Here is a 13,999-nt window from a genome sequence, read left to right on the forward strand (position 1 = left end):
CATGGCGGCTTTATCAGCCATACCGGCGCCGTTCATGCAAACTAGACCACAAGTCCCGAAGTACAATTGACTATTTGAGAAATTTAAAAGACTAGCATAGCACAAGAGTCAGTTATTACTTAAATCAGCACAAAAGTTTATCATTTATGAGTAGACTTGAGATATTATCGAGAATTTTGATTTGATTCGGCTCGAGACTAACGTTGCACCACTTCCAACACGTTGCACCATGACTAACTACAATCTGAAGTCAAGCGAGGGACTGCCGAAAGTAGTCAAAAGAGAACCTGCTTTAGCTTTATTTAAAATTTTAAATGATGTTATACAATGAACATTTTACATTGATTTCAAGCTGTAAAAATGAGTAAATTTCAAAATACTAGTTATAGAAGTAATAATGCATCATTCAAGTAATTTTCGTAGTAATGGATGTGAAGGACCGTCAAAGAATCAGTTTAGAAAAACTAGATAAAAATATAAGGAATAATCAGCGGAATTAAGCGGCGAAATTGTTGCTACACTATAGGCCAGTGGTTCCCAAAGTGGGCGATATCGCCCCCCTAGGGGCGGTGGTGAGTTTTTGAGGGGCGATAAGGAAGAAGAGGGCGGTAGGGGGGCGGTAGCCTGAAGTCAATGTCTGAGGTTCGAACGTTTGTTTGACGATTTGTACACAACACGTGCAGCACATGACTCCCAGCGATGGTTTTTACACCCAGATCTGTTTTTAACCTCTCCTGGGTTTACGTCTCAGACAAATTAACGGCCGGACTCGCGGCCAAATTCCAAATTTAATGATTAAGGAATATCTCTCAAACTAATGAACTTAACTCGATGATATTTGGTACACGCGTTATTCGTTTGGATCTGCCGATAATGTTTTGCTCGTGAAAATTGTTTTAATTTTGTCATCGTTTGTTTTTGCCATAGTTATAAGGCAATACGGGCCGAAATTCACAGTGATCAAGTAATTTCTTCCAAAGTACTGAACAGATTCGAACGAAATTTTGAATTTACAGTCCTAACTATCGAACGGTGATGTTGGGCNTAGCGAACAGTTTATTTATGGCATGATAACTTCGTACCTGAAACAAAATAAAGGAGTTTTGCTTCTAATTTCGTTCTGGAATAAAGTACGTCGTAGAGAGCAATATCTTAATAAAATAGCAGAATAGCTTATGTAGTAATCATGTGAACACCAAAATTGAAATAAACTCACGGCCGTCTTAAAGAAAAGAATCATCGCGTTATACATTTACGCAATTATCTTTCGTATATCCACAGTTTTTTCTTCACGATTTATACAGATGTTTAAATATTTAATAATTCAAACTTCGAACTATTTCATTGGTGGTTATTGATCAATTATTAATAGATGGCCACGCGTGGTAAAACAGCACTGAGCCATCGATGAATAGGACCCAAATAATCATCGATGATTCATCGATGAGTGCCACCTATGCTCGCGCATCCTTTCGACTTATCAGCGTTTCAATGGTGATTTTTGGCCGGCGAGACCACCCACCGTTACGCCACCTATAATCTAAAATCGCCACCTATAATCATCGATGCGCCACCTTTAATTTTTATTTGGGATGTCTGCTGGCTCGGCTGGCTGAGACGAAATGCCGATTTTTGAAATCTTTCAGAGGAAAGCAAGTCTCTGAAATTTAAGCTTATAATTATAAATTATCCTGAAAATAATTGAATCATTGAAATTTGAAGTCGTAGAAGCAGAGGCTCCGTGTTGCGCTTCTATAAACTTGTTGGAGCAACCAGATGCTAAACAACAAGCATTTGTTTGTTTGAGCAAGGAGCTGGTGCTAAATTAAATGAGTTTCAATAATGCTAAATTTTATTTCATCAGGGCACTTGCACGTGCGTTTTCCTGCCACAATTTCTATTCACACGAAGTCCAGTCTATGACCGGCCGACGCTTGGCTTTCGTTTTGTCGCTGTTGACGCTCATCGTCTGGTGCGCGTATGCCATCGGCCGAGGGGTCAACTCTGTGAGGAAAGGTGGGACACGTTAACATAATTTAAATTTTGATCAAGCTGCAATATAATCGTCCGTCTGGCTAAGCTCTCATTTATACGTAAATAATAAATATAAATGAGAAATCTCGAAAGAAATGAGATTAGTTCGTGAGATACTCGTGATAGCCACCAACTTTCTCACTTGATTCGTGATTACGGTTCAACTTATGATTTTGGTTGAAAAGACAGAGGTTGTAATAACTACTCTTATTAGAATTAATAAGCATAACGTTGTAAGGACCACTATCGAGTTCGACCCAACTATTCAGTGGCTGAAATTGATCTCCAAACATCAAGCAAGCGATCTCTGCATTTTTCACCGCTGAACACTCAAAGTTTCTGTGAAACTGTACAGGTAGACAATGATCCCCATGTCATTCCTTGTGCACTGGGTTGAAACATGCATCATAATGGTCCAACAACGGATGAATCAGAATTAACGATCGCAATCCACATGTATAGAATTAACGAAATTCAAGACTGATGCGTACATACTGTACTTGTTATTTATGACGAAATAATTTTTTATTAACCTTACTTTTCCAGGTCTTAGGGAATGGGACTACGGAACCAAGGTTTTGAGAAGAACTGTCCTCGACGCACCGGCGTACAGCGCCAAGAAGAACGGCTAAAGATTTCACCTGCAATTCATTTAGTATTAATTTATTATGAGAATTAGGTGGGAGTTTCGATATCGATAAAATTAATCGGAAATTAAGTTTGGTGGAAATATGTTCGTGACCAAATTGCTCAATGGTTCAACTTCCCTGAAAGTGATAGAGAATTAAAGTGTTCTTATTATGTCACGACTTCCGTAATTCGTGATTCAGCTAGTGAACTTAGAAGTACTCGTTAGTTTGCCCTGTCCATGAGAGAAAATATTGGAATACCCGTGGATATCACCAAGGAATGGATTATGCAAGCACGAAGAACTTTCCAGATTTTATAATTATATAATTATATAGTTCAAATATTAAGAATTTGATAATTAGCTATATTAATTAGTGGTTGAAATTGTCGTGAGCAGGTAATGTTTTATTAATGGAAGTCCAACAACTTCTTTGCAATATATATCAGCGTACCGCAAATCGGGAATAAAATTGACGTACACGAGTCAACAATTATAAGTAGTATGTATAAAAGTAATTATTTCATGCACTAGTGACTACGAAAAGTTTTAAAGCTGATATGGTGCAGTGGTGGTGACTTTCTAGCACACCCAGCGACCCTGGGTTATAGTCCCACGAAGGACAAATTCTTGCGGGTAGCTCAGCTCATGGCAAACTCAGCCATTCATCCTATTCATTCCGGTGTATAAATGATCACCTGGCTGGACCAGGATGTTGTGTAATGCAAGTAAAATGTTCTGGATCAGTTAGCAAGCTATGTACCTGTGTAGAGCCTGTCTCTTATACACATCTAGATGTGTATAAGAGACAGCTCTCCTGTTGAGCGATGTTATAGTGAATTGTGTGGAGATTAGGTAGAAGCAAATGATCTCTTTTTCTAGGATCTTTGTATTGAATAATATTCATGGTGGTTTATTTTTTACCAATGTGATTTATTTTTTACTATTTTTTCACTATTTGTTATTATAGTTGAATTTCGTCTCCCACGTTCACTGTTACTCGTAACTCAATCCAAACACGTAACTCAATCTGAAGTCGCGAGCGCAAATTATGTTGAAAATATCTTAGCATTTTGAGGTTAATGTTTAATTTCATTATTATTCACTTCATATATTACTACGGCTATGAGTTTTTTAGGTGACAGGAAACGGGTTGACACTCATAATCAATTATATAAAGCACCCAAAACTTGTGCCACACACATTTTTCTTCTACTTCAATTCATTAATGTTATTATATATCTTTTTCAGGGACATAGCTCCAGATCCATCTGCACAAAATATCTACCAGATAGAAGTGTCAATGAACATGAAAATAACGCATAAAATTCTTTGTTCCATTGAAAGGTATGTCCAGATAGAAGTGTCAATGAACATGAAAATAACGCATAAAATTCTTTGTTCCATTGAAAGGTATGTCGATTGTTAGTACAATAAAAATGAATGAAATTATTCCAGGCAATTCTACATCATTACAGATTATTCTGTCTGAGAAATATGGTTAATTCGTAGCTACGTATCACATTGAGTTTCAAATGTTTATCTAAAATTTGGCAGTTGTTTTATATTATTCAATCGGGGTTACACGTCCGAGATGTTAAAATTTTATTTATTATTTCCGTCACTCATTTTCGCCATTAAATTAAAGAATCACATTTTCGATGCTAAACTCGCGGTTTATTTATCCCCTATAATATTCCTGCCATCCAGCATGTGCACCGTAAACTCGGACGCTCACGTTTGGTTTCTGTTGACGCGCGCGACGCTCGATGCTTCGTCTGCCCAAAGATTGCTGAGTCTGCAGAAAATTTGTCCTCGTCTGTGCGTGGCGCACGTGAACGTACGCACAGTCATGCGCAACACAGCTTTTCATGCGATCCTCAACTCCGAAGACTTCTGGAACACTCGTGAGTCTCAGGCGATTTGGGTCGCTCGAGAGTGCACGGTTCTTGATTAAACACAGAAGTAGCTTGAAAACATCATTGTGGATGCTATAAAATTATTAGTAATACCGATGTAAAAAAGCTGATAATTGTTGACCACAGTTCACCTTTCCTTGCGCCCATAATTTATTTTAATCATTAACTGTTATTTTCATGACAAATTTTCTATAAATATCTATTGTTGGTTACTAATTATTTGCCTAATAAATCCATCTGTACCGTTAAATTTCCACGTTTTCATTTTAAAAATTAAATAGGCAATATAGTTGGTAAACATTCTTCTCTATAGTGGACCAGTTACGATTTGATCCGCAGCTTACTTGTTCACCCAACTGAGCGACTTACTACGTTTTGCGGTTGTCTACAATTCTGGCGGATTGTATACAGACACCGACAACTTGGCGCTGCGACCGTTCATAAATACTTCAAAAAATTTCTTCCAATCTCAAGTGAGTTTTCCTTGTCTGGTCGTTTACTGTAATGCGTTTCTAGATTGTTTACTTCAGCCCATAAAAGATGCATAATTACGAGCATAATTTCTCATCTATGTGCACTCAATCAGATTCGATTATTAATTCATTATCTTCGATAGAAGAATGCTTGCATGACTCGACCTCACAGATATTTTGCCTTAAAGAAGCAAAATTTTTTGAAAATTTAAAAGATAGTGTGAGAGATAATGCAGCTAGGTCAGTGGGCAATTTTTAGTTTATAGTAAAAATGCAATTGAAAATAGAGAAATAAGCGGAAATTCCGCAAAAAATCAGCCTGGGTTCGTATTCCGCTAATTAATTTGTAAATTAGATTTTTTCAATTGCTCCGTTTTTATATATACAGGGTTTAGACATTTTAAGGGAAATACCTGACATTTACAAATCGTAATTTTTTAACATATTATAAACAATGAAAACGTGACTTTTTGGGTTATATTAATTATTGTTGCTGCTAATTGATATTTTATCCTTGCACAGATAATTTTTGTGTCTATAACCTAACCTATAACCAATGAATGGTAAACCTCTCCGACTTTCAAAGAGGCCAAATTGATGGTGTCCGTATGGCAGGAGGCCAGGAGCTAGTGAATGTGACAGAAACTTCCCGAATGCTTGACGTTTCTAAAGGTACTGTCTCAAAAGTAAAGACTGCTTTTGAAAGAGCAAGAAAAACATCCTCTGCAAAGCTCAGGTCTGCTGAAAGTCAAAGTTGTCTGAGAGAGACCGTCCGAACCATAATCGAATTATGAGCGACAATCGAAAGACCACGGCTGTTAAAATGACTGCCGACCTCAGTAGACACCTCCAGATCCCAGTTTCCAAAAAGGCCCTACGCCAAGAGCTGCACAGATCTGGATCCAATGGAAGAGCTGCAATTAGAAAACCTCTGGTTTCAAATACAAATAGTTCAAAGCGTTTAGAGTGGCGTAAAAACCTCTATAATTGGTCCCTCGACCAATTCGAGACCAATATAAATACAAAGACCCTCGATAAAAACTTCGATCAATTGGTCCCTTGAACAGTGGAAAAATTTTATTTTCTCTGACGAATCATCGTTCACCTTATTTCAGCCTCTAGCCGAGTTCATGTTTAGAGACAGCCAAAAGAGTCATTTAATCCCGACTGTCTCCTCCCCACCGTTCAACATGGCGGGGGAGCTGTGATGATGGGGGGTGCTATTTCTGGGAAATCCGGCAGATCAATGATCTGTCTTCATGGAAAAATCAACAGCCGTGACTATTCAGGAATTTTCGAGGACCAATTAAGTTCATCCATGCGCAATGGTTCAAGCACTGTTTCCGGAAGGGAAAGCCAGCTTCAAAGATGATAATGCCCCAATTCATACAGTTGAAATTGTTAAAAATGGCAAGAGGAACATTCTAATGAAGTTGAGCCTCTCATTCGGCAACCACAATCACCAGACCTGAATATTATCTAGTATTTATGGTCGATTTTAGAGATGAGACACAGAAGTCGATTCTCGTCGCCATCATCCATGAAATTTCTGGAGGAAGTTTTAACTGAACTGAGGAATACAATGGTTCAAGCACTTTTTCTGGAAGGGAAAGCCAGTTTCTAAGCTCATTCTAAGTTGAAAAGCTCATTCGGCAACCACAATTACCAGACCTGAATATTATCGAGCATTTTTGGTCGATTTTAGAGATGCAACTCAGAAGTCGATTCTCACGCCATCATCTTTAAAATTGCTGGAGGAAGTTTTAACTGAAAGATGGATTAAATTCCTTTGGAAACCATTCACTATTTGTATGAATCAATTCGTCGGAGAATTGAGGCTGTACCTGCCGCAAACGGTGGACGTACATACAACATCCTGAAATATATTTTGTGGAATTCTCAGGTGTTTCCCTTATTTTTTCTAATCCCTGTTGTGCCTCTGGTAGTAATAAAATGTTTTTTTTTTCAGTTGTGCTCTCCGGGTTGCCATTAATTCGTGAAAAAAATAAATAAATGCAAAGCAAGATCTTTTTCTTACATGACAACAACACGCGTTTTCGAGAATAATTACCTAACGTTTTGTCTGCTGGGCAGGACGTGAAGGCTCGTTTTCCGAGCAATTCTTTGTTTCATTTCGAGCGCAACCATCCGACGCCGAAGAAGTTTTTGACGCTCCTTTCGGACACGTTCTCTCCTGTGCTGAGTGTGAGCGTACATAGTAGAACAGGCGGTGCTTTCTGCTGCTGAGCTTTACATTAATTGTGTAGAAGCTATGAGCACCGAGCAGGGTTCCAATGGCATGATTCCAACATTATCGGTTGAATACATGATTTTCCCGTTCATGTATTTGCCACCAGAGGACATTAGTGTGTTTAAGGTTGCTGTTACAACACATAAAAAAAGACTTTTCTTATTATGAACTTAATTGTAAGAATCTAATTTCCTTTTGAGTACAGAGACTTCTTACAATTGTCGAATCAAATTTTCGCAGAAGCTGAAGCTCAGAGATGAACATTCTGACAAAATTTCGGTGAATCATTGACTAGCATGAAGTGAATTACAAATTATAGTAATTCGGCTTCTTATAATTATTGAATAAAGAATATATATTCTTTTTGTTGATTGTTCCCACATTAATTAGAATACGTGTCAGATTCTTTTCATCCTTCCATTTCTGTTTCGGCAGAATTTCAATTAAGGTATTCTTCCCCAGAGGCTGTTGTATGGCATGCTGGGCCCGTTGGCCCTTGATCGATTTTTCTGGAACGACGAGTGCGCCGTCAGGATCTTGACTCCCCAGGACGCTCCAGCTCGGCACCCCGCGCCTTCTGATCTCATCGGCCCACGCTTGTCTGATAAAAAAGGTGAGAGGCGGAAATCTTTTATTATTATTGATTTGAGTCACAACGTTACCAAGTACTAATAGAAACTACCATGTAATATTCCGGAACTTGTACAAGCACGAGGTCCTAGTTAAATATTGGTGCCGGGACCAACCACGGCCGCATGATAACTTCAGTTGAACTGTGGTGTCGTAAGGACCATCGCGGTATTAGGATTGAACGATGGCTTGGAATCAGCTCTGCTGTGTCTCGAGCAGCGCTGCACTGAGCGGCTATTGCGCGGCTGCTATGCGACGGCTGCGGCGATGCGTTCAGAGGCTCGGTGGCGTCTTCCACGGCCGTTTGCCAGCACGCTCGAGAATGTCCATGTGGTCGGTTGCGTTTATACTGTACGTTGCGGGAGATCTCAACATACACCTGCTATCCCGACGGGTTAGTGGGATAAATCGACGCCAAAAACTAGTAGAAGGCCAGAAAAATGAAGTTAAAATCTACGTTATAAATCTTTATTACGGAAGCTAAAAGAACACACGATATTCAAACTTATAAACACGGACAGTTAAAATACCCTACGCTAGGTACACACAGACGGCTAAGAAATATCCTACGCTAAGCAAACCCAAGACGGCTGAGAAACACAAACGGCTAAGAAATATCCTACGCTAGGTAAACACAGACGGTTCGAAAACCCCCAATGTTAATAATCAGAGACTGGTAAAAATTACCCTACCCTAGATAAGCACAAACGGCTTAAAAAATGCCCCTACACTAGGTAAACACAAACGGCGTACAATGTCCTTCCTCTAAGCAAGCACAGACGATTTAAAATATGTTCCATCAGGTAAACACAGTCGATTTACACTATTTAGGTAGACACAGACGTTGTACGTTATTTTCCATTAAGTAGGCACAAACGATTTACAATATTTTCCAGACAGGCGAACACTGACGGCTGACGGAAATCGTCCACTTGAAAAACACTGACGGATGACGGAAATTGTCCACTTGGAAAACACTGACGGCTGACGATAATTGTCCGCTTGGAAAACACAGACAGCTTCATCCGTGATTTCACAAGGCGCATAACGGGTGGCCACTCCCGATGCTGGAAGCTAAAAGAATGAGAGAGAGTACAATCGGCACACTCCCCTAGTAAACAGCGGAACCCTGGTCGACAAGAGACTGTTGAGCTGCGCAGCTACACCGTGTCAAGCATTACACCAGATATTTACTACTTATTTCCTCTGAGGCTTGATTTAACTGCCTCATGGGAGCGGCCTGAGTTAGAGTGTGAATTCGTTTCGCAGACAGACCTTGGGTTATCGCTAGAGGTATTGAAATGATTTGATTTGAGGATCGATTTCAATTCAACTCAAAAGTTTTGAACGTATTTATCCATCTGGCATTGGACGATGCATGAAAAGAATAGAAAAATTAGTTATAAATGACTCCAGTATCGCTGGGCAAATGCCAATGCTGATGTTGGTCATCTGTGAGCGTTAAGAATTTCATATACACCAGTGATGTGCGAGATTGAACCATAAAGATTACACATTTTGTCAGATCGTCAGATTAATTAATAAAATTAATTCCTTTTTGTTGGAATGGTGAGTGTGGGAGGCCTTATTTAAAAAAAAATTTTTTTGTCAGAGCGTTTTGAACGAGAAACATGGGTGGAAGAAAATTCCTCTGATATATTCCTCGCTTTTTAACTTATTTAGTGCCCAATCAGCCCAAATGAAATAAACTCGGCGGAACGAGTTAAGCTCGTTATCAAATGAAATGAAAGAGATGCAAAGAATATAAGCGACCACCTTATTACACAACGAGTTGAACACTATACATAACGAAATTATTATTATTATTAGAGCGAACATGAACAAAACCAAAAGTAAATATAACACGGGAGTCAAGAACAACTATGAGGTCATCTCTTATGTCGGCATCAAAATTTCTTGCGGATTACTTGGAAGTGACCACAGGAAATTCAACCTCGTATGGTTAGAAGAACAACAATCTTCTCAAAAGTCTTCAGAGCAGAGTCAAAAACTATAGGCTTGTATTCTTGCGCTTATGTTCAGATGTGAAAATCTGTATTACTCGTAAACGATCGTAAATAACGAACGCTGGTAGACTTACATAACATAGCGATGTCGGCGCTAAAAAGTAGGCCTGATGTGGCTGTCGCCGATTCTTTTACTTTTCGTGACTTGTTCACAGATCTAAAATCTGTATATTTAGGGTAGAGCCCTTCATTTAAACATCTTTGGTTAAAAATATGATGAATCCGCTGCATCCTAAAATATAAATGACTCCGCTGCATCCCTCCTAATACTCAAGAACCTTTTCGAAACCAACTCTGTTTTGAAGTTTACTCACGAAATGGGAACGGGCAATAAAATAAATTTCCTGGATGTCAACATCGAAGCCACTGATAACTTCATAACTTCAGTATACCAAAAGCCCAGCAATAACGGAATATACCTCAACGCGCGCAGTGAATGCCCCCAACGATATAAAGACAGCACCATCAAGGCATTAATCCACCGCAACTATAAAATATCCCATACTTGGCAGTTATTTCATGACAGCATCTTGAAACTAAAAAAATGCCTTCATCAACAACGGTTACTCTAATTCACTCTTTGACAATATTCTGAGCCATTACCTCGCAACAATCACCCAAAAAACAGGAAACCCAACGAGCGATGTAAGAAACCCCGAGCATCTAGTCCACAATGTCTACTATCAGAATCAATATTCATCTGCATACAAAACTGGCGAACGAATCCTCAAGCAGATGATTGGAAACAGCGTGGCATGCACAAACAACAACCACCGATTACAGCTGATAATCTACTACAAAAGCCCTACCGTAACCAGTTTAATCACAAAGAACAACACAGCCCCGAAACTACCAACCCTGATTCCTGAAACAAACAAATGTCATATACACATGTAACCGCGGGGAGTGCGAGCCCCGCAACAATTCGTATATTGCATGACTACTACAACCCTATCAAGACGGCTCACAATGCATTTAGTTGCTGGAGGACTAAAAACGCACGCTTTGGACAACCACAACACCAAATTAACCCGGGAAGAACTGGTACAAAATACAAAAAATCCTTCGCCACGAACCAGATTTCGACAGACTACAAATAATGAAAGCAATTCTAATTCAACGGAAAAAGCCATACCTAAACAACCAAACGACTGGATCCGAACGCACTCTGAAACTTCATAACTAGAACAAGTGTACAACCGACTGTATAAGAACCTTACTCGTAGCTTCGTTCACTACTTCAATTTGTCTCCTTTCTGTAGCCAACCCGCAAGCATCTCGTCTACTCAGCTGCTCGACCTCGTTGCCTGAAGATGCTCAGTGATGAGAGAAACGCGTCGCAGGATTTATCTAACCCATTTGGACAAATATTAAGACAAATTGACCCTATTACTGTACCTCTTATCAGAAAGCTTGGTAGATTAAACTCAAAAGAAGTCCTCAATAAAACTGACATTATTTTTAACCAAACAGATCTAAAATCGTGCCATTTGACCGGATCTTTTCAAGACTGACGATAGTTTGAAATAGCTACTAGACTTCCTCCGGGTTCGATATGGTGCTAGGCATTTCAAATCTGAACATCTTCCTTCATGTAGTTAAGTATATCTGGAATTTCACAGTTCCAACAACCAAATTATGTGTATAGCACGGTAGCACCTATTTCGTCTCCTTCTATATTTTTGGTATATTGGAGGTACCCGTAATAAGAGGACTAATATGCCTAATCGTGCAGTCTAGGTAAATCGGAGGCCGATGGTATTTGGTTCGGTTAGTTGCTATATGCTGGATATAAAGACTTCGTGTGGTTTTTCTTCTTGTTTATTAAGTATATCCGAGAGAGAGACCTGAGGACAAGGGGTTAGACATTAGGACATGGCATGGAGTTAATTTATCAACATCTCCGCATAGAAGATCCACGCTGTATCAATTGGAGCGATAATTAAATTTACTATCCAAATGCGATTTTGATAACAATTCAGAATACATTATTATTTTATAATAATAAAGGAAGTTCTGACTCCGGTTCTGAATATCTATGCCATGCTATCAAAACAGTGACATGTTATCTGAATCTATCCTAAGCTAACTCAAATCTCAGATGCTAAATTAACCCAAGGTTCAGAATTATCATTTTACCTTTTCTAAAGTTCTCCGCTTGAATTTGTCTAATTGGCTACTTAACTCACATTTGAACAATGGTAAAAATATGACTCATATTTATCAATTAAAATATTTTGAAATTAACATTTTCAATACATAATGAATCAACGCAGATATGAATGAATTTACACAATAAATGAACGCAGATATGAATGAACTGGGTCATAATATGGCATGGTTATTTTCTTCGCATCTTTGAACTGGAAAAAGGTCATAATTCCCTATCATTTCAAAACATAATTTAATTATACATCAAACTGTAAGTATTACCACTTCACATTATAATTTAAGGTTTCTATTCAAATTATGTCATTATTATACTGAAATTCTGGTAATTTGTATCAATTTATTATATTTCTCAACTTTAACTCATTTGGTAACACATCAACTGAGCAAGGGAAATTTACTACTAAGTTGGAATCTACTTGGAGTAACTAAATGAAATTTATATTGAAATCCCAATTAAGTTACAATTGGAAAATCAAAATAAGACCATACTTCATAATAATTATCTCATTCGCCATCAACGCCTATTTGAATATGTGGTCACTCGAGCCACTCCTATATCAGCCTAGGGGCTAAGCGAGATTGGTCTTTTAGGAGCGTTGCTCTAGCCTAGCCGATTATCTCAACTAGACTTTCTCAGTTAATTAACACTCGCAACAGACTTCATACAGAACAGTGCTCACTTGCTCCTCCCGTGTCCATCGATCAATTTAAAATTCTTTGTAACGCTAGCAGCCAAACCGATTTACGAATTTTAGAATCTCTTTAGATCCAAAAACTTAAACCTAAATTGAATAACCAATCCAGCTCTTTTCCTCTTTCGATTCTAGGTCAATAGTTGTTTTTTCCGTTTTTTTTTTCCTTTCTTTCCTTATCATTTTCTAAATTTATGTACTAAAATTGATTTCCATGTATTTCCAGATGTATTCTACTAGCTGATGATGGGCATGGCCCGAAACGTTCTATTTTATTTATCTAGGACTTCTATTCAGTAAAATGTTTTATGCAACTTTTTTGATTTTAGCCTTTATTCTTAAACTGAGAAGAACTCCTCGAGATATTGTGAAACGTGGTCTTTAAAATTTTTTTTTATATATTTTATTTCAAGTTTTTCCTAGTGGCACCTCGCCACCAGCTCATGAAAAATACCTGCCTGCCTGAGCTGATATAACAGGAGAAACGCAGAAGGACATTTTTATCAGTTTACCGGACGAACAGCATGTAAAGTTGATCATCGTTTCCACCATTCTGGCAGAAAGAGAATAAAAGTGTCTATAGGGTTGACGAAGCTGAATTGCTACGTTATATAGACGCTTTCGCATCATGAAAGGCGGATGCAGTGTACCTATACCGTTAGTACCGTTGATCCGGATTTTTTCATTTATGCATATAACGAATGACATTTATTAGAAGCTGGTGGCTGATCATTTAAACTGAAACTGAACCCAGCAGCCAAAAACTAAACTGATAAGCCAAAAAAGCTTTGGCTGATAATTAAAACTGAAACTTCCAATGAATTTTCTTGATCTTTCTTCCAGATTCTTCCGTAAATGGGGAAACGCTTGATGAAGAGCATCGCATCGATGAAAAACTTGCGTTCAATGTAAGTTCTCGGAACAAACATGACGATGGTGAAGATGATTCGTTCGATTGCATCCATGATATCTTCGGGACAACTGCTCACCAGCCCGTTTATGTTATGCACTGCCACGCGATGTTCTACCGAAACAAAACTTTGGTGGGACCCGACGATAACGTAAGTTACGATGTCTTACGTACCATAATTTGTACCACATAGTATCACGATTAAGTGTTTATTGTTCTACCGAAACAAAACTTTGGTGGGACCCGGCGATAATGTAAGTTAC

The 13,999-nt window shown here is 38.6% G+C and overlaps 1 protein-coding gene across 1 annotated transcript; it reads left to right on the top strand.

The window, feature by feature from the left end:
- Positions 1-4,926: 4,926 nt before the first annotated feature.
- On the top strand, positions 4,927-13,999 carry LOC108665092. The gene is made up of 4 exons (XM_018151815.2): positions 4,927-5,054; positions 7,149-7,259; positions 7,768-7,918; positions 13,670-13,999. The coding sequence occupies exons 3-4, from the start codon at positions 7,783-7,785 to the stop codon at positions 13,927-13,929; spliced, it is 396 nt and encodes a 131-aa protein (XP_018007304.2). The 5' UTR covers positions 4,927-5,054; positions 7,149-7,259; positions 7,768-7,782; the 3' UTR covers positions 13,930-13,999.

This window comes from Hyalella azteca, unplaced genomic scaffold (assembly GCF_000764305.2).
Source record: "Hyalella azteca isolate HAZT.00-mixed unplaced genomic scaffold, Hazt_2.0.2 contig7591, whole genome shotgun sequence".
Taxonomy (NCBI): Eukaryota; Metazoa; Arthropoda; class Malacostraca; order Amphipoda; family Hyalellidae; genus Hyalella; species Hyalella azteca.

Excerpts from the sequence above, each read along its gene's own strand:
- LOC108665092 (XM_018151815.2), top strand. The coding sequence starts at position 7,783 with ATGCTGGGCCCGTTGGCCCTTGATCGATTTTTCTGGAACGACGAGTGC. Across the intron at positions 7,919-13,669 it reads ACGCTTGTCTGATAAAAAAG|ATTCTTCCGTAAATGGGGAA; the intron begins GTGAGAGGCGGA and ends TCTTTCTTCCAG.